Source organism: Peromyscus leucopus, chromosome 10, assembly GCF_004664715.2.
Source record: "Peromyscus leucopus breed LL Stock chromosome 10, UCI_PerLeu_2.1, whole genome shotgun sequence".
In the NCBI taxonomy this organism is placed as follows: domain Eukaryota; kingdom Metazoa; phylum Chordata; class Mammalia; order Rodentia; family Cricetidae; genus Peromyscus; species Peromyscus leucopus.
Window position 1 is genome coordinate 38,221,367 of NC_051071.1, and position 26,279 is coordinate 38,247,645.

Consider the following 26,279-nt stretch of genomic DNA (forward strand, 5'->3'; position numbering starts at 1 on the left):
ACCTTGCCATGGAGGAGGTGGGAATGGGGGGGGGTTGGGGGGGAAGGCTGGGAGTGGAAGGAGGGAGGACAGGGGAATCCTTGGCTGATATGTAAAATTACATTAATTATAAAATAAAAATATGTTTTTTTAAAAAAGAGATCAATCCACCTAACGAGAACAGCAAATGGCAGTAAGGACATGGCGCAGCGAGAGCTCTCTTACTATACTGGTGGGCCTGGCTTAGCCATAGTGGTTACAGACATGTCTCATAGTCTCAGTATACATACAAGAGAAGAGAGAGCTTACATCCACTGACAGACAAGGTAAGAATGTTCAATATGGAAGGACAATAGTCCTTGGAGTCACTTAATGGAACACTGCAGAGTAAAAGAATGGATTCCCACAACATGGATAAATCCCCCAAAGTTGAATAGAAGTAATTGAGCATAAAAGTAGGACACAAAGAAGATTATTCACCTATAAAATACACAAACATAAGGTAAACTAACAGATGGAAATGAAGGTTAGGATGGTAGTTATTTGGAGAGAACACACTGGCTAGAAGAGAACATAGTGAACTTTTGGGTGGTAATTGATTCCTCACATATGTTCTGTCATAGTAAGAGGCATATATAACATTTGTGCATTTTACTGTTTCACATATCACAAAAGGTATGTTTTCATCAAGCAATAAAATGTCATAGTTAATCACTGGCTTAATAAAATACTATTCAGTACTGGAGTCCAGTACTTTTATATACAATGTGTTTCATGACTACTAGTTCTGAAAACAATCTGATCTTGCAAATACACTGCCTCATTTCAAAAGTCTTAAGTACATTTGCAGAAGCAAGTCTTCATTAGTACTGAATACCAGGCCAGAGAGAATACAATAATTATAAAACTGAAGATTTTATATTTTTATTAGTTGGATTCCTTACATGGTTGAAACAACCTACCTGGGGAGCTGAAGAATCCTCTAAAAATACTCTATACCTTTTAAAAATACCTGGGATCTCTGATAAAGGTCTTCAACATCTTCTCAGACCAGATGGTAGCAGCAGATAATGGATTAACCCAGATGGCAGAGGCAGATGATGGATAAAACACACACATACACATTCTCAATCACTTTATAAATAGGACACAAGCAGAAGGTCAATCTGTGTCTTGCTTAGCATGAAGCAAAAGTTTACTTCGATGATCCTGAAGTAATATGTAGAATTAATGCTAAGCACTCAGCCCTATGAAAGGTCAGTGGATGGTCACTGGCTACAGAAAACATTGAGAGCTTCTTAATACTACACAGTGTTAGAAGTTCAGTCAATATCTATTTCTCCATCTCTTCCATCTCCAGTGAAAAGAGACTGATCAAACGCTAAGTCCATGCAGCTGGGACTGGACCTGACTAAAGTAATAAGAAAATGAAAAAAGGGGTGACACACAGAAAAGATGGGATCATGGGATGGGCTATGCTTGCTCTGCTGGAGCAGCAGCAAATGCAACAAAACCTAGAACCCAGCAACTTTATCATGTATAGAACAGTGGGAAGGGTTAGCTAGTCTCAGAAGCTCTCTGTAAGGCAGCAGCCTCAGGTTGCAACCATTGGGGAGAAGGGAGCTTCAGTTGCTAGGTTTTTTTTTTTTTTTTTTTTTTTTTTTTTTTTTTTTTTTTTTTTTTGTCTGTCTGTTTTTTACACTCAACTGTCAATATTCCCATTCAGACCAGAGGAAGCCTTTGCCATCAACTTGAGCTTCACCCTGGGGGGAGGCTTTGCTACTCTCATGGGTCTGAGACACTGGGATCCTTGACATGGTGGTGTCCATGTCAAACAATACTCATTGGCTGGGAACACTTTATCCAATCTTGACATATTCTCTCTTCACTCAAGGCTTCCTTGACTTCCCACAAAAGGCTGCCTGGACCTTTGTGTTCCATCAAGGTGGGTACCCAAAGGTCAAAGTAACCAGCACAGACTAAATCAGTGCACACTGCACATATACATGTGTATCAATGGGTGTTCCTATGAGGATCCCTTGACAGGATTGGGGTCATCTTAAAGGACTGCAGCCATTTTAGAAAGAGGTCAGACAGGAGACAGCAAGCCCTTGTACAAACAATTCCAGGAAAACCCACAAGAGCCCCTCTATCACAGACCCAGTGAATCAGAAGCTGTGTAAAACAAGTTACAGATGTTTCCTGCTGAATGTGAGTTTCCTGATGATAAACATGGAATGCCATGAACATCAGAGGGTATGCCAATTTCCTTGAAGCTGCAGCCCTCCAATCAGCTAAGCCAAGCATCCCTGACCCGAGTAAGCACCAATCCTGAGCCTGTAACTATCTGGATTTGAAAATCCCTAGCCCCCTGCTCTAACCACAATAAATATCCTGCCCTAATACTGTTCAGGATCCCTCCAGTTCCACCACTGTGTCAGATGGATGGAGGATCTGAGTTTGAACTCAAAATAAAGACTCTTTGTTTTTGCATTCAGATTTGGTCTCTTGGTGGTCTTTGTGGATTCTGGATTTTGGGTACAACATTTGGGGGCTCATCCAGGATCTCCAAACCCACTATGATCACCCTCCAATGAGTCTTTCTAATCTGAGTCTGTTCTGAAATTGAGCTCATTCTGTTGGCTCACAGACAATCTAGGCAGATGTGCTAGAGGATCAAGGGCAGGGGGACACAGAGGTTCCTCAGGTGACCCGCCTAGAGATTATTCATTCCATCTTGCTGTCTGTGCTCTCTGAAATCCTTAAAATGGTCAAGAAAGAGTCTTAGGAACATGGGGTCACTAGAAGACTGGCCCATGATTTCAGAGTGCTCGGACAAGAAAAGGCACAGAAAACAGACCAGGAAAAAACAGATAATGACAGGTAAAACAGGTGCCTACAGGCAAAACTGAAAAAAGTGTGCCAGTCTTACACCAGATTGTGGTAGTGACCTACTTTGTCCCTGCAGAGATACTAGGGCACATAGGATACTAATTGGACCACAGAGGGCACTTTTGATCTCTCCATTACAGGAAAAATCAAAGATGGAAAACCCAGGCATCTTGACTAGATTCCCTATATCAACATACGGGAGGATATAGTCTATTCTTCTCCTCTGGATCAAGCCACTAATCCCAACCAAACCACTTGACCACCAATCCTTGCCCAGAAGGAGCATGAAGGACTCAGAGAGTCCAAGTTGTCTGCCCTGCCAGTACTCCAGGGTGGAATGAAGAATGACCTCCTCATTTTCCCATCACCCTACAACTTACCTCCTCCCATTGACCTCCAACTTCGGCCAGCACCCCAATCACCATCACTAAGTTCTAGGGAAGCTGGGGATTTGGTCAGTTCATCACAAACTTTCAGGTGGGCCCTCCATGAAGCCACCGTTCATAAGCCTGATTCTACAGTTCTGCCCCTCCAGGTGGTAGGGCCCCTGAGAAGCCCAGGGAAATGAGAATTACCAATATTGGCCACTTGCTATGGCCAATCTCTATAATTGGAAGAACATGAAACCCCCATTTTCAGACAACCCCAAGGGTCTTATTAACCTCTTAGATTCTGTGATTTTTAGTCATCATCCCACTTGGGATGACTGTCAGCAACTGCTGTATATCCTCTTTACAAAAGAGGAGAAGGAGCCAGTCCTGACCAAGGCTCAGAACTTGGTTCCCCTAACGGGAGCCCTACCACTAACCAGGCACTCATTGACTAAGGATTCCCCATGGCATGACCCGATTGGGACTTCAGCTCACCCGGAGGTAGGGAGTTCTCAAAATCTACTACTAAATTCTAATAGGGGGTCTCAGGGCAGCCACCAGGAGCCCAACTAATATGGATAACATTTATAGTGTTCAGCAGGGGACAAATAAATCACCATCAGGGCATATTTCCTTAGGGACCCTGAAGCATCAGAGCATAGCCCAGCTGTAGTCTTGGCCTTTATTAAAGGAGGCAGCCCTTGACATCAGAAAACACTTCAAAAAATAGATGGTTTGGCAGGCAAATCACTAAGTGATTTGATGGAAGTCTCGAACAGAATCTATAACAATAGAGGAACACCAGAAGATAGACAGGCTAGGCAAAGGGCTGAGGAAAATGAAAAACAATGGAAGGTGATGGTGGCCATAAATGAGAAACAGACTCACAACATGGCCCGTATTCTCCTGGTGGCCACAACCTCGGACCCTGAAGAGAAACGCAAGCAGCTGTATCACCCGGCTCAGGACCAAAGTAAGGCTCCTTGAAATGGAGGTAGGCCCTACCTTCAAAAAGACCAATATGCCTATTTCAAGGATATAAGGCACTGGGCAAAAGAATGCCCCAAGAAAGAGGGACACAGAAAGCCCTGTCATGCCATGGTGACAGAACATGGGGAAGAAAGTGACTGAAGGGGATGGAATTCAGACCCCCTCCCCAAACCTGGGGTAACATTAAGGCTGGAGGGGAAACCTATCTAATTTATGGTGAATATGGATGCACAACACTCGGTCCTAACAGAGTCCCTTGGGCCAGTCTCAAAGAAAAAAAGCCTGGGTACAAGGGACTACTGGTATGGACCAATACTCATGGACTACCCAAAGACAAGTGGATCTCAGATTGGGTAGGGTATCCCACTCCTTCCTGGTCATGCCCAATTGCTCATACCCTCTCTTGGGTAGAGACCTGCTGACAAAAATTGGAGCCCAAACACCCTTTGAAAGGGGCAAAATCACTGTGATAGATCCAGAACGGAAGCCAATACAGGTCTTGATAGTATGATTAGATGAATATATACTCCTCAAATCACCCCCCTTAAGCCCAAGAAATAGGGTCCTGGCTGGTTAAGTTCCCAAAGGCCTTTGTGAAAACAGGGGGACTGATAGAATTGAGCTGGGAACTACCCCAGCACGTGTATGCCAGTATCCCATGTCAGCGGAAGTGTGAACAGGGTAACCTCACACCTGCCACTTGCTGGAATACTCCCTTACTCTCTCACTTATCCCCACCCATACCTGCTAACCCAGGGGACCCTCTATGGGCTCTGCTGGTCCATGCTTACCAGGTGTTAAACGCTTCTAAGCCAGAATACACTCAATCCTGCTGGTTATGCTATGCTATGCCTCCACCATACTATGAGGGCATAGCTATGGTAAAACCTTTCAATACATCTACGGATGTCAGCCAATGCTGCTGGTGGCAGAAGGGAACTGTTAACTGATCAAGCAGTCCATCACTGGACAAGGGATATGTCTAGGGCATGTGCCCAGTCAATATAAACATCTCTGTAATCAGATGGAGGCCACCGTAATTTAGACCCGCTATCTCCCACCAGCTGAAGGATGGTGGGCCTGCTCCTGGGCTAGTACACTGCATTCATGGAACTATGCTTGACAATACTCAAAGCTTCTGTGTGATGGTACAGCTCTTCCCTAAACTCATTTACCACTCTGAAGAAGACATATATCAATGGCTAGAAGTCCCACTCCCTGCAATCTGGGCAAAAAGAGAACCTCTAACGGCTCTTACTATTGTCACTTTCTTTGGGTTAGGCCTGGTGGGGGCAGGGGCAGAGAGCTCTGCCCTCACACTGGAGAACAAGTACTATTCTAGCCTGAGAGTAGCAACAGATAGAGACATTGAAAGGATAGAAACATCTGTATCTCACCTGCAAGAATCCCTCACCTCACTTTCTGAGCCTGAGCTACAGATCAGGCATGGGCTAGACCTCATTCTTACAACAAGGAGGGTTATGCACCACTCTGGGAGAATGTTGGTTTTACATAGAAAATTCTGGGGTTGTTAAAGAGTCCGTGGCAAGGTTAGAGAGGGTCTCATGAAGTCAAAAAAAAAAAGAACAAGGATGGTTTGAATCATTGTTCAACAGGACTCCCTGGCTAACTATCCTGATTTCCACTCTACTTGGCCCCTTAAACATTCTAATACTGATTCTTACCTTTGGTCCATGCATCCTAAACAGAATAATTAAATTGGTTAAACACAGTGCAGTTGATGGGGGTGTCTCAATATCATCAGTTAGAGACTTTCAGAGAAGACTCATGATTGGATCCTTCTTAAGTTACTTCTGCGGGGGTGGGGGGTGGGGGGGGATGAAGAGCCCTTGACAGGACTGCAGCCATCTTAAAGGATCGCAGCCATCTTAGGAAGGTGGCAAATAGGGGATAGCAGGTCCTTGTACAAACAATTCCAGAAGAAAAAAAAAAATAACGCAAGGGCCTCTATAGTAGGACAGGCTCATAGGATCAAGGAAATTGGCTCAAACCAGTTTCCAAGGTATGCACATAAAATACTTCCTTGTGAGCCAAACTGAAGTCTGTCCAGCAACAGGTCCCTTCACCACAGACCCAGTGAACCAGAAGCTGTGCAAAACGAGTTACAGATGCTTCCTGCTGATAAAGATGGAATGCCATAACTGTCAGAGGATGTGAGTTTCCTGCCAATATAGACAGAATACCATACCCATCAGAGGATGTGCCAATTTCCTTGAAGTTGCAACCCTCCAATCAGCTTAAGCCACACATCCCTGACCTGAGTAAGCACCAATCCTGAGCCTGTAACAATGTGGATTTGAAAATCCCCTCTCCCCCTGCCCTAACCACAATAAACCCTGTCCTACTACTTCTTGGGGTCCCTCCTGTTCCACCACTGTGTCAGATGGGCAGAGGACCTGAGTTCAAATTCAAAATAAAGACTCTTTGTTTTTGCATTCAGATTTGGTCTCTTGGTGGTCTTTGGAGATTCTGGACTTTGGGTAAAACATCGACATCCCAATACTCCTGTTAGCTAGGAGACCAATGGCCAATAAAAGACATGGTTAAACAGTGGAGATATTTAGAAAGATTCAAAGAACAGAATCTTCTGATTGTTGCTTCATTTTCGCCTAAAATGAAATTGGAAAAACAATCACAGTCAAGATTTTAGCACTTACAAATGATGAACAATTACAAATTTTTCTTCAGAAGTTCACTTTGGATATACAAACATACCCTTTGGGCTTATTCCTACTTACAGTTCAGTGAAGACAAAATGATTTAGTCAATCCACATGAATGGATCGATATAGATGTTAGTAACACCACAGAAAAATAAGCAATGATGGAAAATTTTAAATTGCAAAAACATTAGTAGTTAAAAATATACCATCACTGTATCAAAAAAATAGAAACCTCATCCCTCTGTATCTTGGGGCTTGTTCCTAGGACCCCTCCCCCACAAAAATCCCAGATGCTCAAATCACTCACATGTGGCACAGCATTTGCATATAACATCCTCATTGCCTCACACTTTGACCACCTCATATCTCATTATATGTCAACAGTCCATCTTCAGTAGTTACTCTGCACTATTTAGGAGATGATGAGAGAAGATACGCACTGTTCCGTACAAAGACTTCTTTAAATTATATCTTACTCAAAGTTTGCTGAATTTAGAGGAAAAGCAAACACCTAGATGAAGAAGGCTGACTCCATTAAAACTAAGTAAACCAGGTATAGTAGTGCACACTCATAACCTCTGTATTCCAGTGGCTGATGTAGGAGGACCTTAAGTTCTTGGCCAGTATACATGCAGTATACACCATGTTCCAGGCTCTGTTTCCTTCTTCCATTTTTATGTTCTCAACCAACTTCAGCTGGGGCATTGTGAAATCAATTCATGAAACACACAAGTCAAACTTCGCATTATTCCTCCTGAATGAGCCCAATCAGCATCTAGATACATCTTTCCACTTACATCCAACATTTATATAAATAAACTGAACATGATTGTGCTATAATGTATATGCAAAATAGCATAAATCTGGAGATCAGCTAATCACCAATTAATCATCTGAAATATTAAACACATTTGCTTTAGCATTTAATTCTAGTACTCACACACAAAATACTCATACACAGACTATGTTTCTAATTCTTAAGAAGTAGGTCACTATAACACTGAGTTATGTAAATGCAGGTAAATAGTAATGTAATATGGGATTGGTACAATGGCCAAAGCTTGTAAAGAACTTGTCGCCAAATCAAACAACCTGCGTTTGACACCCTGGACCTACAGGGTAGAAGGAAAGAAGCAACTCCTGAAGTTGTCCTCTGACTTCCGCCCACGCCATCTCATCACAAAATACTAAATACAAATGTAATACAGTATATAGAGCATGTATAATTCTTGTTATATGGCATGGTTTAAAGAGTTGCTTTCACATAATAAACATCTGCATTCCCCTAAATATGACCAACTATGCTTCACTGTAAAACTCAGAGCGACTAAGATGTGCGTCTAGTTTGAGGAAATGATACACAGCCACCTCCCAGGAGTGACAGCACCAAAGGTGGCACCAAGTACAACAGCTTCACCATCAGGAAAGATCTTTACCCTTCATCCTGGAGTCGGCAGAACTCAGCGGAAATGCAAAAACTCAGAAATTTGTGAATCTCAGTTGTCAAATTCTTTTAATGAAGCGCTGACCTCTAGGTCTGAAATACCTGTCAACGGGTTACAAGTCTATGAAAAGTACAGGAACTTCTGCCAGCAACAACCATAAATCATGAATTAGAAAGGTTGGGGTAAACGAAGTGCATTATTCATACCCTATACACGAACACCAAATTTTAATTCCATCAAATACAAAGGATGCAGAAAGCCATCACTCACTGCTTCCCGTGTGGTAACAACCCTCCCCACTAAGGCCTGTGTATATGAGCACTGAGTACAGGGACCAGACTGTCACTCCATAGTGAAATCTTCCCAGTACTTGGAAGATGGAGGCAGGAGGAGCAGGGCACCCACGGTCATCCTTAGCTACATGCAGAATTCAAGGTGAACCTGGACTACACGGCAACCTGGCTCAAGAAAAAAAAATAAAACCAAATTTAGAAAGTAGAGGCTTCATTTTCTCCAAGTGCATAACTTCTTTTATAATCCCTCCTGCCTGTTACTTGGAGAACGTTGTTTAAATTAGTAACACCCACCGAAGAGAGCACTTTCAGCAAGTGAATTCCCTCTTGTTTCTTATGGAGAGGGAGAGAAGGAACAATGGTCACGTTCTTGTCATGAGCAGAGCTGAGCTGCAGCACAGACAAACGGGCTGAGTACTAAACTCACACCCTGAGGGATAGCGGAAAAACAAGACTTGGAATAAGAACCATTCACTTTGCTCTTTGGCGACTTTAGTTTTCCAACACTTGGCTGAAGAGTAGACAGAGTGTACCACCAGCAATCGACTGGCTGCCTGCCTTGCTTCCCCGCCAGAAAGACTGTCTCAAAAGCTCACATCACACGAAATAAAGGTTTAAACAGAGCTGTCAGTTTTATTATTGCAAACCAAAATCAGCTGTTTCTCCAGCAGCACACCGAGAATATACAGAACATCATGGCCCTGAGTGGTTGGTCTGGAATGAGGCTGAGGATGCTGCCCACAGTGAGCACGACAGTCTCTGAGCCTGACATTTAAAATAAGCTGCTTGCCTCCTTTAGTACCTCTTGGACATGTGCTGTTGAGTCTGATGGGATTCAAACCTTGAGACTTCTATGGCTAAGCTGTGTGATATTATTTCCCCCAGCACTGTATTTCACAGGAAAGGAACCTGGCAAGACTGGGCACCTGAATGGCTAAGGCCCACAGAGCTCTGACAACTAATGATTTTTCTGTAACAGAATTGTTTCCCATTGGGATGGACGATAAAGGCCAGTACTTTAGCATGTAACAAAGAACAGTTTCTGTTAAGCACAAAGCATAAGTCAATATAGAGCCAATCTACGAGACCCCAGAGTGAATGTGAACCTATGTGAGCTTCCTGTGTAATCAAGAAATCGCACAAGCGCAGGAATGTCAGGCACACCGAACCACTAAGAAAGTTAAACTCAAGACCATGGATGTGACTCAGTTGGTAGAATTCTTTCCCAGCACGCACAAAGCCCTGAGTTTGATTATCAGCACCATAAAAACTGGACCTGGCTGTAAACATCTGCCATGTCAGCAATTGGGAGGTGGGGAAAGAATAGGAGTTCAAGGTTATCCTCAGGTATACAGCACTCTGGAAGTCAGCCTGAGATGCATGAGACCTTTACATGAGAAGAAAGAAGTAAAGGAAGGGAAGATAAAAGAAGCTGAACTCAAATATAAATCATTGAGAAGCTATGGGAAATAGCATCAATAGTATAAAAGTGATATGGCAAAATTATGTGATTTACACACAGGTTTCTATAGCATTCCCATTCTTAAAAAACATTCTGTGAGATCTTTTAAACCCCAGTAACATTTAAAACTGAATTTTTGAAACATCAACTTAGAAATCCCTTAGACGTGAATGTGATAATCAGTACAGTTAAGCCAACAGTTCGACTGATTATTTATGCCTGATTCACCTTGAAAAGACACCACTACACAAACTTTATTAAAATGAGCTAAAAGTGCTCTTAAAATACATTTATTTATTTGTTTGTTTGTTCATTTATGTGTATGTATATGTGAGCGTGGAGGCACCTATGGAGGCCAAGGGACGACTTACGAGAGTTTTCTCCTTCCACCCTATGGGTGCTAAGTTTACAACTCACAAAACCAGCAAGCACCTTTAAGCCATGGTGCCATCTCACCAGCTCCTAAAATGCTTTTTACAATGTAAAAGTAAACCACCAGCACAAAAACAAACTCCTATTTATTTCATTAAATACAAGCCTGAAATGTTAAGTCGATACAACAGATTCTAAGAAATTATATTTTTCAACTTCCAAAATATCTTATTGGTGCTTTGACAAATAAAACGTTTTAAAGGATTTTAAAATTCTTAGGGGTGGGGGGTGGGGTGACAATTTAGGAATATAAAATAAGAAAATACCAAGACTCACAAGCATATTTGGAACTGTTTTAAATCCCTAAGGTGGCTGTAAACAGTTTGTTTCTAAGAGTTCATAGCTTAAAGGAATGTGAGTATCACAGTTTGTATCAACTTCTGTCTTGGAAGCCCTGTAATGCTACACAGTTGTCTCATGTTTCCATAATCCAGTCCTAACATTACCGGTACTATCAGTAGCTAGCAAGGGTCCTTCCTGCCCATTGCTTTTAACTGGTCCGTTCTGAACGGCCAAGTTCAGCCCGTAAGATTTCTGCTGACTTTCCAGGTCGGCTGCAGGCGGCTTCCTTGGCGCATCTTTCTTACTACTAGTTGAAACGGGCTTTTCCACATTCCGGCTACTTTTGGGAAGTGTGCTACAAGCATCACTGCTGTCTTGTTGGGGTGGGTTGTACTGTCTCTCTCTATAGGCTAAGTACGCCCTCCGACTCCTCGCATGTCCTTCATTGTTTCCTGGCCGGCTTTTAGGTAAGCCATTCTGCATGCTTCCTTCCACGCTTGTCGGGACATCGTAGGCGTACTCTCGCAGGACTGTGAGTCTGCTGGCCCGGGCTCCTTTACTTCGGTTTTTATGATGGCGGTTTGGGTGCACGTTTGTTCGAAACTGCACGTCTAGAGGGGCCACGTGCATTTTAATGTCGTTGTCCATCGAGTGTTCGGTGAGACTGTTATCAAGCTGGGGCGTGGCGTTCGCCGGTAAGGCATTGCTGTGGTACTGTGCTGCAGCAGCCTGCAAGTTCGTGAGCTTGCAGCCCTGGGAAGAGTTTTTGAAGCTGGATGCACTTTTGTTTGTGCACGAAGACTCCGCGCTGCTATTGGTGCACTTTGGTGCCTCCCCGTTAGTCCCACTCGAGTTGGGGGGCTGGACGTTGACTTGCACGGAGTAGGAGCTCCGCCCTGGGCAGCACATCATGATCCACGCGAGTCTCACGTCCTCCCTGTTCACGCAATGGTGCACCACGATGAAGGCACTGAAACTTAAACAAGCAGCTCCGAAGAAGAAGCTAAAAACCAAGTCCAAAGGGTAATACAAAGAAACGGCCATGGCCCCAAACATCCACAAGGCGACATATAGGAGCAAAGTGAGGCTGGCTCCCAAAAGCTGAGACTGAAAACTGTGCTCATTTTCCAACGTGGATGTAGAGATGAGAGACAAAGACATGGAGTCCTGATGGTTGATTTCCCCGTTTTCGTTGGCTGCCAATCTCTGTTGCTCTTCTGTGGGCTCCTTGAGCTCATATTTGCGCTCAGGGTGTCGTTTCAACTGAATAAATATGCTTAGAAAGTACATACAGTTCACGAAAGTGATGAAGCTGGCAGGTCCGTAGAAGGCTCCCAAGGACGGTTCCCAGGCCATCCAGCAACTAGGAGAGAACATGGGGAAGGAAGCAGCTTAGACACTGAGTTTCAACAGAGCTTAGGAGCTTTGCCACCGACTGTGATGCCTACAGAGCGCTCGAGAAGCAGAGGGTCAGACGTACAGAGGACACAAGGGTACTCACTAGGGTGCACCCGGCCGGCTGCCGTAGTTCTTGATGTTCGCTGCGGCAGTGATACCGCACACGATGATGGGGATCCCGCCACCAATCAGGTAGAACCTAGGAGGGACAGTGGCTCATTACCCGTCTATACGGCAGATAGACATACTGCAACATCTGAACACTTCACAGGTCATTCTGCGAAGATTAACTACTCTCATTCCAGTAACACACTGAGGCAACTTTCAGTGATGGCTTTTTTTAATGACCCCCAATTTTTTTTTGTGATGTTTTTGTTGTGCCATGCCTTTTTTGTTTGCTTGTTTCTTTTTCAAAAAGGCTCTGAGCTGAGGAAAAGCTGGTCAGCTGCTGCCACCTTGTGGCCAGGCAGAAGAACACTTGGGACTAGGTAAAAATGTTTTCAGGGAAAGCGGCTTCCATTAAATTCAGCTGGTGAACCAAAACTGTCAATTACACAGCAACTTTTATGATTCACACACATACAATATGGTTATGTATCAGAGCCTGGCTCATGTCCAACTAAGACCTCTACCACAAACTGTGAGTAGGGAGGGGGTCGGGACCCCAGCAGCTTCCACAGTACAAAAACCTATCTCTTTCCCCTCGGAGCAGACACAGTGGAAAATAAGAACTATGGGAAGGTGGAGAGAGAGTTCAGTTGGTAAAGAGTCTGTCTTCCAAGTATGAGAGCCTAAGTTTGATCCCTGGCACCCATGTAAAAAGCTGGGCACAAGCAGAGATCGCTGGGTATGCTGGCCAGTTAGTCTAGCCTTATTCTTGAGGATGACACTCCAAGCTATCCTCTGGCCTTTACACACACTAGCACGCACATTCAAACATATAAACATAATCATAAATAAATGTTGTTAAATGAACTGTGGTAAACAAGGCATTGATAATCCTGCCAAGAAAAGCTCTGCTTGTAGGTAGGCCAACTCTTGAATTTTCCAACCCCCTAAAAAGGCTTTTCGGTTCCAGTCTGCACCCAGGACAGCGAGAAGCCTGTACTTACCCTTTCCTGAAAAGCAGCTCCAAATGTGAATGGACCACGTAAAAACCATGTCTGAAACATTTTTGCAGCCTATTTTTCTTCATCATACTCAGCTACAGATATCTTAAACATGATGTCTGTTTTGCTGAAGTCATGAGCTGCCCTGGATGTCTAGCACTACGCCTTCCGCTTCTCACATAGAATGAATGGCAGGAGCTGTGGCCCTTCTCTTCCCCGCCACACTAATTCCCATCGGCTTTCCTTGAAAACAGGCTTCTTCCTATATCTGCTTTGCCTCACTACCTCTCCTTAGTGTCCTGTTACGAGTCCCTCAGTTGTAGCTCTGGATCTCCCTCACCGTCTCTCATGCTCTGTTTATACACACCTTCAGTTTCTCCATCCTCTGTCTTTCCCTGAAGTACTTGCTACTGTCTTTCTCTGTCACACCCACAGAAGCACCTACCATCACCTGCCCCATTTCCCAATTTATGGTGATGCAGCAGCTGCCCCTGCATGCAGCAGCCCTGTGATGCAGCAGCTGCCCCTGCATTTGGCAGCACCGCTAGGTGCCTTAACTAAGTCCAAGACTCAGAGCAAGGGGAGCAAGCACCAGCCTTACATGTTGGAAGCAGAGGGAATACTTGTTGGCCGTCTTAGGGGGCAGGGTGTGCTAGGGTTTGGATCTCATGATGCTTTTCCTTAATGCTTGGTGCTTTTCTTAGAACCCAGCAGGAAGAACTGTGGAGGATGGGATTTGCCAGACTCTCAGCAAAGTCAACATTCTTCGGTTCGTTCACACAGTGACAGAGGTACCTGTCCTCATCCTATAATGTGACTTCTCCAGGCTGCGTGAGCAAACCTGACGAGCTCTGGAGTTACCTGCTCTATCTGGGAGATAGAAAGCCAGTGTTTGCTTTCATTTCTTCCACAGCCCTTCTACTGAACATAGACGTGACCCAGGATTGCCACACTTCTAACTTCTCCCTAGACCTTGTTCATTATCGGGGCTTCAGTGACAGCAGCGTGTGGAAATGAACTGGGCTGAGCACCGGTAAACCTCCCTGGTGCTCACTCCCAGACCCTTCCACCATAGCTACTTTTCCTGTAGCGTTTGCAGCGGATGAAAACACCACCCGCGGAGGTGGCCAGCTCACGGGAATCATCCAGACTCCCTCAGCTTTCTGATCCTCACACTCTTCAAGCCAACCAGTCGCCGTTTCCACAGAACTGGCCTCACACATCTAGCATACACTCTCTAGCTTCAGTCCTCTTGGGGACAACCCCAGTGACTCACTGACACTTCTTATTTTCAGGCATCCCAATGTATAATCCGTACTAATGCCACACTGTCGTAAAATGACATGCGAGGCCACCTCCTGAGTTAAAGATCTCCCGCAGCTATGCATATTTTAATAAGACTATATCTGTCGTGCAGCTCTTTGCTCCAGACTGCAACATTCCACCCTGGAGGAGGCAGGCATCAGATGCATGAAACTCGAGAAATTACAAAACTCATGAAGTTTACCCAACGGAGGGGGCCCTTCCCTGAGGGACGCTAGGCGGTGAGCAATCCCTACAGCAGAGTCGATTCTCCAGTAAGCCATCTGCCAGTTCCACAGAAACTACAGCCATGCAGCTTTCCTCTGCTGCGGTGGGGCTGGTTAGTGACACTGCTGTCCCATTCACCCATGCTCTTGTAGGTAAGTCCAACAAATGCACTAGCCCCCCACGATGGACTTAAAATCATTTACTTGGTCTCCCACTGACTCCTCTCTAACGTGAATAAAAGTAGACTCCCCGGGAAAATTAACTTCAAAGACTCCCCCCCCCCCCACACACACACACCCTGAATTCCCGCTCCTCCAGGCCACAGACCCGAGGCTCAGCAATCTACACTCCTCAGTTTCCTCTGTCCCCTCTCTTACTTACAGTGCACCTCTGCCATGACCTTAACGCCAAAGCCAGGCTCATGCCTGCGGCTCAGCTTATGCCCTCCTCCCAAATGAGTGGCTCTTCTTTGCATGTGCAATTCTCCACTTTCAAGAGGCCTGAACAGGTATTCCACAGCCCATTCTGCCAACTCAAGGGCAGGGGATGCCGCCAGCCAAGTGCACATGAGGCCTTCTGTGAACCCACTCACCACTGATCATTTTGCTCCATTCACAATTCTTTTTATTATAGTGTGCACGAAGGATATATAACTCCAAGCTCATTTTGTCTTTTGTAGAGAGAATAAATTAATTCTTGAGATTAAGGTCAATGACACGTGACCTCAAAAAAATTCAAAAAGCTAACATTTCATAACGCTGACAACAGAGCTAATCCCTTCTCCGTGCTCTGCATGTAACCAACTCACTCCTCCTGAGCTGGAGGCACACAGTGGAGATGGAGATGTTGATAACACTCAGAGCCAATCAGTCCAGCTTATATGTCCTTCCTTTTACCTCTCAAAATCCACACCAATGTTTCTTGTTGTTGTAACTTATGATTGTGCTTCAACTAAAGCAAACACAATACTTAATGAACACATTCATATACACCAAAGGTTTGGGCTACCTTAGCATCGGCCGTGGTGGAGCAGGTGGCTCATCAGGATCCTGGCATCTCTTAGCTTTCTTAGTGACTTGTTTATAGATGTTTCTAGCGGTGACTCCGACCCACAATACCGTGGCAAGGGTAGAATAATGAAGAATGATCCCAACCTACAAGACAGATCGGACAACATATGAAAATTGAAAGAAGAAATGTTTTCCTCGAGTCTGATTAAAAAGCATACGGAGGTATATTGTAATCGACTCCTTTACATGCTCATGAAGAAATCGAGCTTGTTAACAGAACATGCAATTTATCAGTTAGTTTGTCTTCTAACTGTCTTTGAAAGAAGGAAGAGAGAAGACAAGGTAACTGGAACTCAACAGCACTTAACACGTTCTTGAGAAGGCCCCCGGGGCTCTGACTGAGAGCCAGGACTTCACTAACAGACAGCACTGGAGACCGAATGGGCACAAACCACGTGCACACTAGGCACCTGATAGTATAACTGCAGCCCAGTCCATGACACCGACAAATTCATTTGTTAGTAATGACAGGACGTATGCTGATCATAGGACCTGTCACATCGCCACTGATGAGGATGAAAATCTAGCTGATGATGAAAGGGAACACAAGAGGCTTGGAACTTTTTTTTTTTTTTTTTCAAAAAAAAGAAAAAGAAAATAAGCACTCTTTATCACCAGAGCAAGAACACAATCTAGAATAATCTTGTTTTCTTTTATGGTGTGGGGGTAGAGCGTCAGACTCAGACTCAGTCTATAACTCAGGGTGGCCTGTAACTCACTATGTAACCCAGGACGGCCTTGGACTTGCAGAAATCTTCCTGCCTCGGCTTCCACAGTGCTAGATTTATAAGATAAGATTTATTATGGCCAGCTTTTTAAACTAATGACTTGCTATCTTTTCTAATTGTCGTTCTTGTTTCTTTGCTTACTTTGGAAACAGGATGTCAAGTTTCCCAGGCTAACTTCAATGTCACTGTGTGGAAGATGATTCTAAATGCCTTCTACTACCTGCCTCGACCTCCTGGGTTCCGAAGTACAGATTATTTCACTGCACATGGTTTTACACAGTGCTAAGGGTCGAATCCTGGATCAGTACTTTTCCCTCACACAATTATTATAGATAAAGTTCTAGAAGTGAAAAGCGTCAAGAAAACTCCAGCTGGCACTGCCGAATCCAGGTCAGCAACAGAAGAACAAGAGCCGATCTGCAGCTAATGTCCAGGTGGCACAAAAGCCCACACGACTCGTAACCAGGACAGTCCCTGCCCGGAATACAGCCTGCGGACTGGAAGTGCGGGGTCAGCGGACCCTGCTTAGCTCAACTAGAAAAGTCAGAAGTCACGGCAATCTCCCACAGACAGAAAGAGCTCCTTGGTTCCCATCAGTTTTGCTGAGTTGCTAGGAAAGAAAAGTTCACAGATAAAAGATGACACATCCCTTTGTGCCATCCGAAGTCATACTAAGCACCTAAAGTAAAAACAGCGTAAGTAAACTTGTTCCACAGAAACCAGTGAATTCAAGAGGAATCACTGAGTCTGTGTGCAAACTGATAGGTCCTATCTCTGGAGAAGTAGAACTGTTAAATACAGGAAGTTATAAATACTTCAAAACAGGGGCAAGGCAGATACTTTTCCTAAGGAGAAAAACTCCAAGAGTCAGCCTTTGTGTTTTCCATGGCATTTCTAAATTTCAAAAAAAAAAAAGTGTTTGTTTTTCAGAATACCTTCCACTAAAATGATCATGAAAATAGAGACATTCAGAGAGTCACATAACAAATCATCAATCCACAGGAACCAGGAAAACAGAACTGAGATCCAGCAGAGAGGCTCCCTTGTTGTGTGGTACTTTCTACCCAACACTCGGGCAGTGCATAAAATACAATCTGGTGGTCACACTTCCACATAAGTCAGAGCCTGGAAATTTTCTAAACAGTTTAGAAATTTAGAAATTCACGAGGCATGTAAAGGACTTATTAAATGTAATATATCATTCCTGAAGAAAGGTATCTTGGACCAGAGAGAAGCACCCTACAAGTTTGAGGACCAGAGTTCAGATTTCCAGAACCCACAGGAAAGCTGGGTAGGCATGGTAGCCACCTACAATCCCAGCACTCAGGAGAGAGGGGATCCTTAGAGCAAGTGGGCTAGTGAGACTATGTAGTCACATCAGCGAGCTTCAGGCTCTGAGAGAGACCCTGCCTCAATAAATAAAGTAGAAAATGAAACTCAATGTCAACTTCGGGCCTCTATAAGCAGGGAGACACATGTACATACACACACACACACACACACACACACACACACACACACACACACACACAAGTGATTGGGGGAAGAAAGGACAATTATTTCCACACTACATATAGGTACAAAAGTATGAGCCTCAGGGCTGGAAGATGGAGCACAGGTTAAAAGGGTATCCTGCTCTTTTTAGGAAGCAGCACCCATGTTGGGTGGTTCACAACGTCCTACAACTCCAGTTCCAGAGGATCCAGTGACTCTGGCCTCTGGACATCAGCACTCACAGGCACCTACGCCTACACAGATACACATGCCTACACATAATTTAAAATATAACTAAATCTTACATAAAAAGGAGTAAGCCCCTCTTATATAGTAACATAAACTCTGAAATACTTGTTTTTTTAAACTAAGTCACTGTAGTATACACTGCAGTAGACACAACTATGCAAAAAAAAAAGAATTACCCTGTATGATGAGTAGAATCATATGTGAATGGGCAAAAATGATGAGAAACAGCTTCCAGGCTGGGTGGTGGCGGTGGACACCTTTAACCCAAGCACTCAGGAGACAGAGGGAGGTGGATCTTGTGAGTTTGAGGTCAGCCTGGTCTACAGAACGTGCTCCAAACACTACACAGAGAAACCTCGTCTTGAAGAACCAATAAACAAACAAAATAAATAAATAAAATAACGAAAGAACGAACGAAAGAAAGAAAGAAAGAAAGAAGGAAGGAAGGAAGGAAGGAAGGAAGGAAGGAAGGAAGGAAGGAAGGAAGGAAGGAAGGAAAGAAGAAGGAAAAAAAGAACTTCCAGCAATAAGTGATAATCACATGCCCACAAAAATATTTCTGTAAGTTATCTGCCTTAATGCTCCTGGCATCACCATGAAGTCAGCTCTACTAACTGGGAGCAGCCAGACAAAGGTCCCCTGACAAGCCAACAGGCTCTTCACACTCAACTGTGACAGTCTACAAGGCCCTAGGCCTTAGCAGAGCACAGAAATAGAGGTGTGCATGGGGGGCGGGGCAGGGGCGGGGTATCAGATCCAACAGTTCAGTATTTTAATTATGTCTCTGCTGTGAAACACCACTAGTGATTTGGGGCACTTTAACTCTACACAATTCAGTTTAAATACTTAGAAAATGCGCAAAAACTACCTCCTAGGGTTAATAGCAAAGTTAAAGACACAGTTGCAAGTAGATAGCTCTTCCTGTTTCCTGATTAGATTTTCCCTTCTGGTTCTCCCGTGCCAGCACAGCAATTCCCCAGATTACAGATATAAAAGGACACTGGAGAAGGGCAGCTGGCACTCTATTTGTAGATTTAATCATGGAACAGTAGAACAACAAAACAAGGTCCAGCCAAATCCCTTAATACATGGCTAAGAAAATCAAAGGCAGAAAATGAACAATCAAGCAATTACTCAGTGGTACATGGTGAACTGGAACACAGATTCCCGCCAACCCTGGGCCGGGCCTTTTCTACCTCCCAACTCTGCCTGTTTTCTTCCTCCGGCTCCTTCCAAACAACAGTAAAAGGCAGCAGAAAAGAGGAAGTGATTTAGGAAGCCGGCAGATGACACCTCTAACACTCTCCACCAATCACCATGGGACAGAATGTTTGAGTACCACCATCCTGTGGATAATGTATATGACTCCTAAAGGATGGAAGAAAGAGATCGCTGTGTAAATTACATGCATATGCAAAATGGCACCTAAAAATGAACACATTAGGGCTCAGTGATTGGGTGGTTGGTCTGCTTTGAGGCTGTGAGGTCGGAAAGAAAATGGCTAACTGTGATGCCTTTAACATACTACTGCACATGCTGGCCTGGGGGCTTTCTCAGTATCACAACTACCTGTGGCTCTTCTCACTGGACCTAAACTTCTCCAACTGGTGGGCCTCCCTCCCCCCAGCTTCTCATTCCTATACAGTCCTGCCATGTCAGCCACGTGCTCTCCTGATGCTCTCTTTAATCTTCCTCTCGTGGTCCCTCTCTTGGTTGCCTTTGCTGGCACCCTCTTTCGCTTCCTATCTCGACCTCCCCTTCTCTCTCTCCTCTCATGGCCAAGTCCAGTCTGCTGGCCATGTTCAGTATACTTTCTCCCTCACCTCTGGACTTTGCTTTCATATCTACAATAAAATCCTTCTCTTCAACCACAGCTTGGAGCAGTCATGTTCTCAGCTTATATATCTGGTGCTAAAACTCTTGTTTATATAGAGACAGAGTCTTACTGTGCTGGCCTAGAACTAACTATGTAGACCAGCCTGGCCCTGAACTGGAGAACCACCCACCTCTGTCTCCCAAGTGCTTAGATGAAAGGTATGCCTAGCAGGGCTCAGTTTTAGAGTTGGAAGAACATAAGGATCATGCTTATTTAGCCAGCCTGACCCATATTTTACAGGCGAAATACAGAGGCCTCAACTAAGTTGAGAGACTAGTTAGTACAAGTGGATGAGGCAGGCACGGAATGACTATCTACCCACCAGGACCTGGAATTCTCCGCCAGGTTTCTGCACTCCACATATTCCTCCCAGACCAAGCAACCGAATCCTGTGACAATGTAAGAGCAAAGCAAGGAGCCTTGAGTCATAAATACCAGAACAATGCTGCTACGTCTGCGACACACTGAAAGTTCCTTTATAAACCTTTAACTGGAGCATTTGTTCTGAGGTCCTGGGAAGTCATGCAATCTCACTCCTTTTCATTGCAAAGAGGCTACAGAACACCATTTGGTCATCTTTACAATGGTCTCTTCCTATTCATTTCCTTGATGAATAAATTAATGTGTCTGCTTCGGGAAACCAAGGAGCACTTTGGGATGAAATTGAGGACAGTTGAACCAATGTGTGCTGCAGGTTCTCCTAAGAGGAACTATGCACCTGGGGCCTGATTTCTAACCGAAAACACAGGCGGCGGCTGCTGCTGCTTCTTTTTCTCCTCCTCCTCCTCCTCCTCCTCCTCGACTGTAGAGTACCTACTATGGGTCAGATCCTGTGTTGGTTCCTAGAAAATGCGGACGAACCAAGCGGATACAGTTCTCACCTAGAGAGAAGTTAAGAATCCAGCGGCAGCTTAGGAGTCCTGAGAAAAGGAAGAGTAATTAGGCACGATGGGATTATAGCAAGCCCTGATAGTGGGAGACAGGGACAGTATCTCTAAAACTGTTACTGATAGCACCTTCCCCATTAAGCCGGAGCGGTGACGTGAATGGAAAGGAGCAAGAACAAAGAAGCTGTCTTCTGTCTGCGTATTATGCTGACCCGAGACTCCTCAGCCAAAAGTATGCTTTCCAGGGCAGAGGAATGGCTGACACAAACAGATCACAGAGCCGGGACGTGACTGTGTCAATAACACAAGCAGGAGTTCCAGATAACACTTACTGGGAAGTTAGCACAAGCCTGCTACCATTGACACTCAAGTCACTGAATCCTCTCGGCGACTCATACACACACACACACACACACACACACACACACACACGAATATTTTCAATTAGTTCTCAAGAATGCAGTGATGGACTTATCACCAACAGGCCATAATACAACATGACTGGGCCAAGCATGGATGGCCTCCGTCTGTGTTAATAAATTTGTTCATCATGTAACAATCATCTGAAAATCCAAAAGCAAGATAAAGTCCAGACCCTGACAACAACCTCATCTAACCACTTAGCCCCCAATTCAGGGTAACTATCACCCTCGATCTTACGCTTCCATTTTCTTGCAACTACCCATCTTTGTTGAAAATGGGTGACGTTAGTCATTTTTACCTTAATAAAAAGAGCTATCAGTGTGAATATGATGTCTCAGCCTTTTTTTCCTAAGCCTCACTGGTCATGTTCTTCACTATTCACTCTATGCCGAAGTTTCTCACTATCTGTGACAGGCATTCATTCAGTTGCTCCCAGGTTTCTGCTACTGCATGGAACGCTTCATGAATATTCATACCCATGTGCATACTCATACCCACATGAACAAGGTCATTAAACCTAAGAGTGAAACTGCAGGCCCCGCGGTTTGCAAACCTTTCACTTCACAAGGTGAAGCCTCCCTCACAGGATATGTCTACAACACACTCAAACCAACAGCGTATACAGGATCCTGAGATCTACATGTTCATCAGTCGTACTTGTGGATTAGATGTAGGCACCCTGTATAAGAGTGCTTACCCTGTAAGCACCCTGTATGAGAGCAGAGAGAAAAAGACACAGACTGGACTGGCCAGGGCTATCTGTGTGAGATGGGAGAATAGCAAAAGACAGCAGGGGGGAAAAACCCTTGCCATCATAAGTGGCGGGGGAGGGACTGAAAGAGTCTGGGGGAGGTGAGCAGGGCCAGGAGGCTAGCATGGGGGCTCTGAAGTGTCTAACAGGTACTTGTGAATAAGGACTGAGGAGGTCTCAACACCAGCATGCACTTGGATAAACCACCATAGGTATATGTCATTGGAGAGTCATGTGTCCCTTCTGCCAGACAAGGGAAATGACTCCTTTTGGCCGCCTTTTATCTAACCACCAGAAATCTTTCTGGTCTAAATGGAGCTGATTATTCTGGACATCCAACTTATCTCCAGTGCCATGCCATACCTACATAGCTGCCATGCCGGTACAGTGCGCCCCATATTAAATGCTGTCTATTGTAAAATTACCTTGGTCACGGTGTCTTTTTTTTGGCTGGTGGCTTTGAACTTTTGAACTCACAAGAGATCTGCCTGTCTCTGCCTCCCAAGTGCTAGCATTAAAGGTGTGAGCTGCTACGCCCAGCTGGTCATGGTGTCTTACGGCAGCGATAAGAAAGTAACCAAATATCAGGCAGGAGATTGTTGCACATTAAAGTCATATTTAGTCTTTTCTAAACTTTCATGTCATTTCTAGTAATATATGTGTGAATTATTTTTGTTTTTTAACATATACAATCACATCACCCAACAATTCAATTATTACCTCAATTTGCAGGTCAGAAATGAGACAGACATACTGACTATGAGAATCAGGACTTCAAATTGATATTTATAGTCTATGTTCACTGTAGCTTTAAAACAGCCAAGGGGTGGAAACGATTCCTGTTTATAATGAATATGCAAAGGCTCTAACATGGAATACTATTCGATCATAATAAAGAAGGACATTATGTCATATTCCACAACACAAACTTGTTTATACAATATAAACAAGTATAAACCGTTACATAACCCCAGCAATCAAGGACAGTGAAGCAGAAGGAGAGAAACCGCTAGCTACCTGGTGGAGAAGAGCGTGGGAGCAGCTGTTTGGTGGGCGCAGAGGGAACGTTCACAGAGTGACACCAAGCAGGAAGTTCCCGAGATCAGACACACACGCAGCACTGCACCACGGCACACCTGTATACTGTAGCTCTCCCATGCTCTGGTTTAGGTCACAACTTCAAAACAAGTCAACAACCTGCCCCCACCAACACAGCCAACAAGCAGTAGAACTGAGATGCCAATCCACAGAGTCCGACTCTTCACCGTTGTAGTATGCCTCTTATTCTTAGGCAAGCAATGTACAAATAAGGAAATAAAGCTACGTTATCTCCTGTTCTTATGGGGAAGAGGATACGGTAACTATGTCATACCCGAAGTGCAGAGGTGATAATTTAAAACAAGAGTTAAACATTTAATTCTTTACATCTACCAAACCTAATTCTTTGTATTGCCCAGTTCCTCTTGCTTTCGTCAGTGGATTAAGTTATTTAAAATCTACTGTCAGAAAAAAATGCCATTTGTCTTTTATTCAAAGTTGGGACTTTCTAAACATTTAAATAAACTGTTAAGCGTTGTAAAGGACTTGACAGATAACAGGCAATTGCCAAGGACCGAAATAAGCTTTTAGAGCTGGTCATTAAGCTGGGAATAGGTAATCAAAACTTCAAGAACATTGCTAGATTGCTTAGTGGGCAGGTATCAGGCTGGGCTGCAGGTAAAGGGAAGACTCCAAAGAAACAAGTTTTTTGTTTTATAGCTAACGAAACACAGTTATTTTCTAGAATCATAATATTTTTCCATCCTAAAACCTTTCAAGTTTGACTTACTGCTTGACAGACGCTGGCATTTCTGGTCTGGGTTATTCCTCCCACGAAGACCACGCAGGTCAGGAAAATATGAAAGCATAAGTTCACGAGCATGTGCCAGCTCTTAAGACTGATCCGAATCAAGCTGTTGGGAAAAAGAGGAGCGTGAACATTCGGTTTGGAACACTGGCAGCAGGGCTCTCACAAGCATCCACAGGTTAAGTCCAGCTGCACAAAAGGGGACATTTAATGCTTTACATTTTAAAATATTACTACCCGAGCAAATACTAGAAATACACAGACACACAAACAATTTGAGGAACCATGTAACCTAACATTGTTAGCTTTATGTGTTAAAAAAAAAAAAAAAAAAAATTTATGGAATCACAGCACCCAGTAAAGCCATACAAATTCTCCATCATCAGAAGAACCTGGATACTTGTCACGAATGACATCTAAGAAGACATCGTTATGTGCTTGGCTATGGGGAGATGTTTGCAGCGGTGCCAATGGATTTTGATCCTGACAAGGGAGGACAGCACACATGCTTTTCCTCCTGGCCTTCTGCAATGAAATGTTGAAGTCTTTCTTTTTCTTCTAATATATCAAAATCACCTTTTGTTTCCACAGCAAATGTCAAGAAATGCCACATATGTCCAACTTAAATCGGAAAAATACGTTCTAGCAGAATCTTTTGTAAAGTGAGTTTCCTGCTTTGCAAACGCTTTTAGTTCATTACCTCCAATCAGAAAGTACGTTTCCTTAGGTGTGTCTCCAATTAACAGAAACCAAGTCCTCTAAACCGACTTTCTTAAAAGTGCCATCTTTAAAGACATCATAACATCGAAAAAGCTATAAAATACAAGTACAGACAGTACCTAGAGCCACCTCTTCAGGGACCCCTACGGATGACAGAACCATTCTCCTTCAGGCCCTCTTGCTCCGGTGTCCACCACCCCAGCCTCCAGGACACACTTGATATTCTCTTCCAGGCACCCCAGCAAACGGGAAAGGGGAAGATGTCCTCACCAGAGTACAAAAGGAATGAGAATATTCCTCAGGGCTGAAATTAGCTCTGGAGTCTCAGGTAATGACACGTCACATCCCAGATGGACATGGAATGAAGCCTCCTTAGTTTGTAAGGGAACCACTGTTGCCACCAGGAAATCTGGAATGAAGTCCCCATCCAAGCGCACAGAGCTGTGATGGTCAGGTGCACTCCCTTACCTGTGGTGGTACATGTAACTGATGATAACAGCCAAGAGACACAAGAGGAGAATGATGCCAGTAGTGTAAATCACAGGATGCAGGAGACTGGCTGCTGGAGTGTACAGCTCTGACCCTGTCAGATCCTGAGGGGACAAAAAAAGTTCATGGACTGTTAGTGACAGTTAGCTACTGGAAGTTTCTTGAAAACCTGAAACATGCTGTTGACTAAAACCTCTGGCCTTGACGTCTCTGGTTCTGTGACTAATAATGTCTCTTGCTATATACTTTTTTTTTTTTTAAAGAAAGGAAGAGTTCATTTGGCCTCACAGTTTCAGAGGATTAGAGGCCATCATGGCCAGGAAAGCATGCCATGGCCATAGGAGCAGAAATCTGGCAGATCACATTTCCTTTACACACAGGAAACAGAGAAAAACAACAGGACAGGAAGTGAGGCCAGCATATAAATGCTCAATGCCTACCCAAGTGATGTACTTCCTCCACCAAAGCTCTACCTCCTAACAGTTCCAGAACCTCCAAACAACACCATCAACAAGGAACCCAATGTTCAAATACATAAGCCTAAGGAAGCGACTTCTCATTCAAACCTCCACACTGTCTACAGCTGGTATCATATGGACATGATGATCAACCAGTCACCGCAACCTAAGCCTCATCTCTGTGTTTAAAAAACAGAACATATACTGCATACACTAAGAAATCACTGGTAACTAACAGAATGAATACACAGTGGTATCCCACAAGATGTTAATGATGAGTCTATTAAGTAACACATTAGCCAGCTTTCTGAAACAGTGACCAAAACACCTAAGATAAATCCACCTACAAAGAGAAAAAGTTTACTTTGACTAATGATTTCAGCCCATAAATACTTGGTTCTCTGTTGGGCCTGTGGCAAGGT

General features: G+C 44.1%; 1 protein-coding gene across 2 annotated transcripts in view; it reads right to left on the reverse strand.

Annotated features, from left to right (window-relative positions):
• Positions 1-10,368: 10,368 nt before the first annotated feature.
• Adgra3 (adhesion G protein-coupled receptor A3) overlaps positions 10,369-26,279 on the reverse strand; it is a 107,868-nt gene continuing 91,957 nt past the window's right edge. For both annotated transcript variants that reach the window (XM_028865896.2, XM_028865897.1), the window contains 5 exons: positions 25,379-25,503; positions 24,173-24,296; positions 15,875-16,020; positions 12,331-12,426; positions 10,369-12,192 (listed from right to left, as the gene is read on the reverse strand). In XM_028865896.2, the coding sequence (XP_028721729.1) occupies positions 10,950-12,192; positions 12,331-12,426; positions 15,875-16,020; positions 24,173-24,296; positions 25,379-25,503 (1,734 nt within the window). In that variant the 3' untranslated portion in view covers positions 10,369-10,949. The remainder of the gene's footprint in view (positions 12,193-12,330; positions 12,427-15,874; positions 16,021-24,172; positions 24,297-25,378; positions 25,504-26,279) is intronic.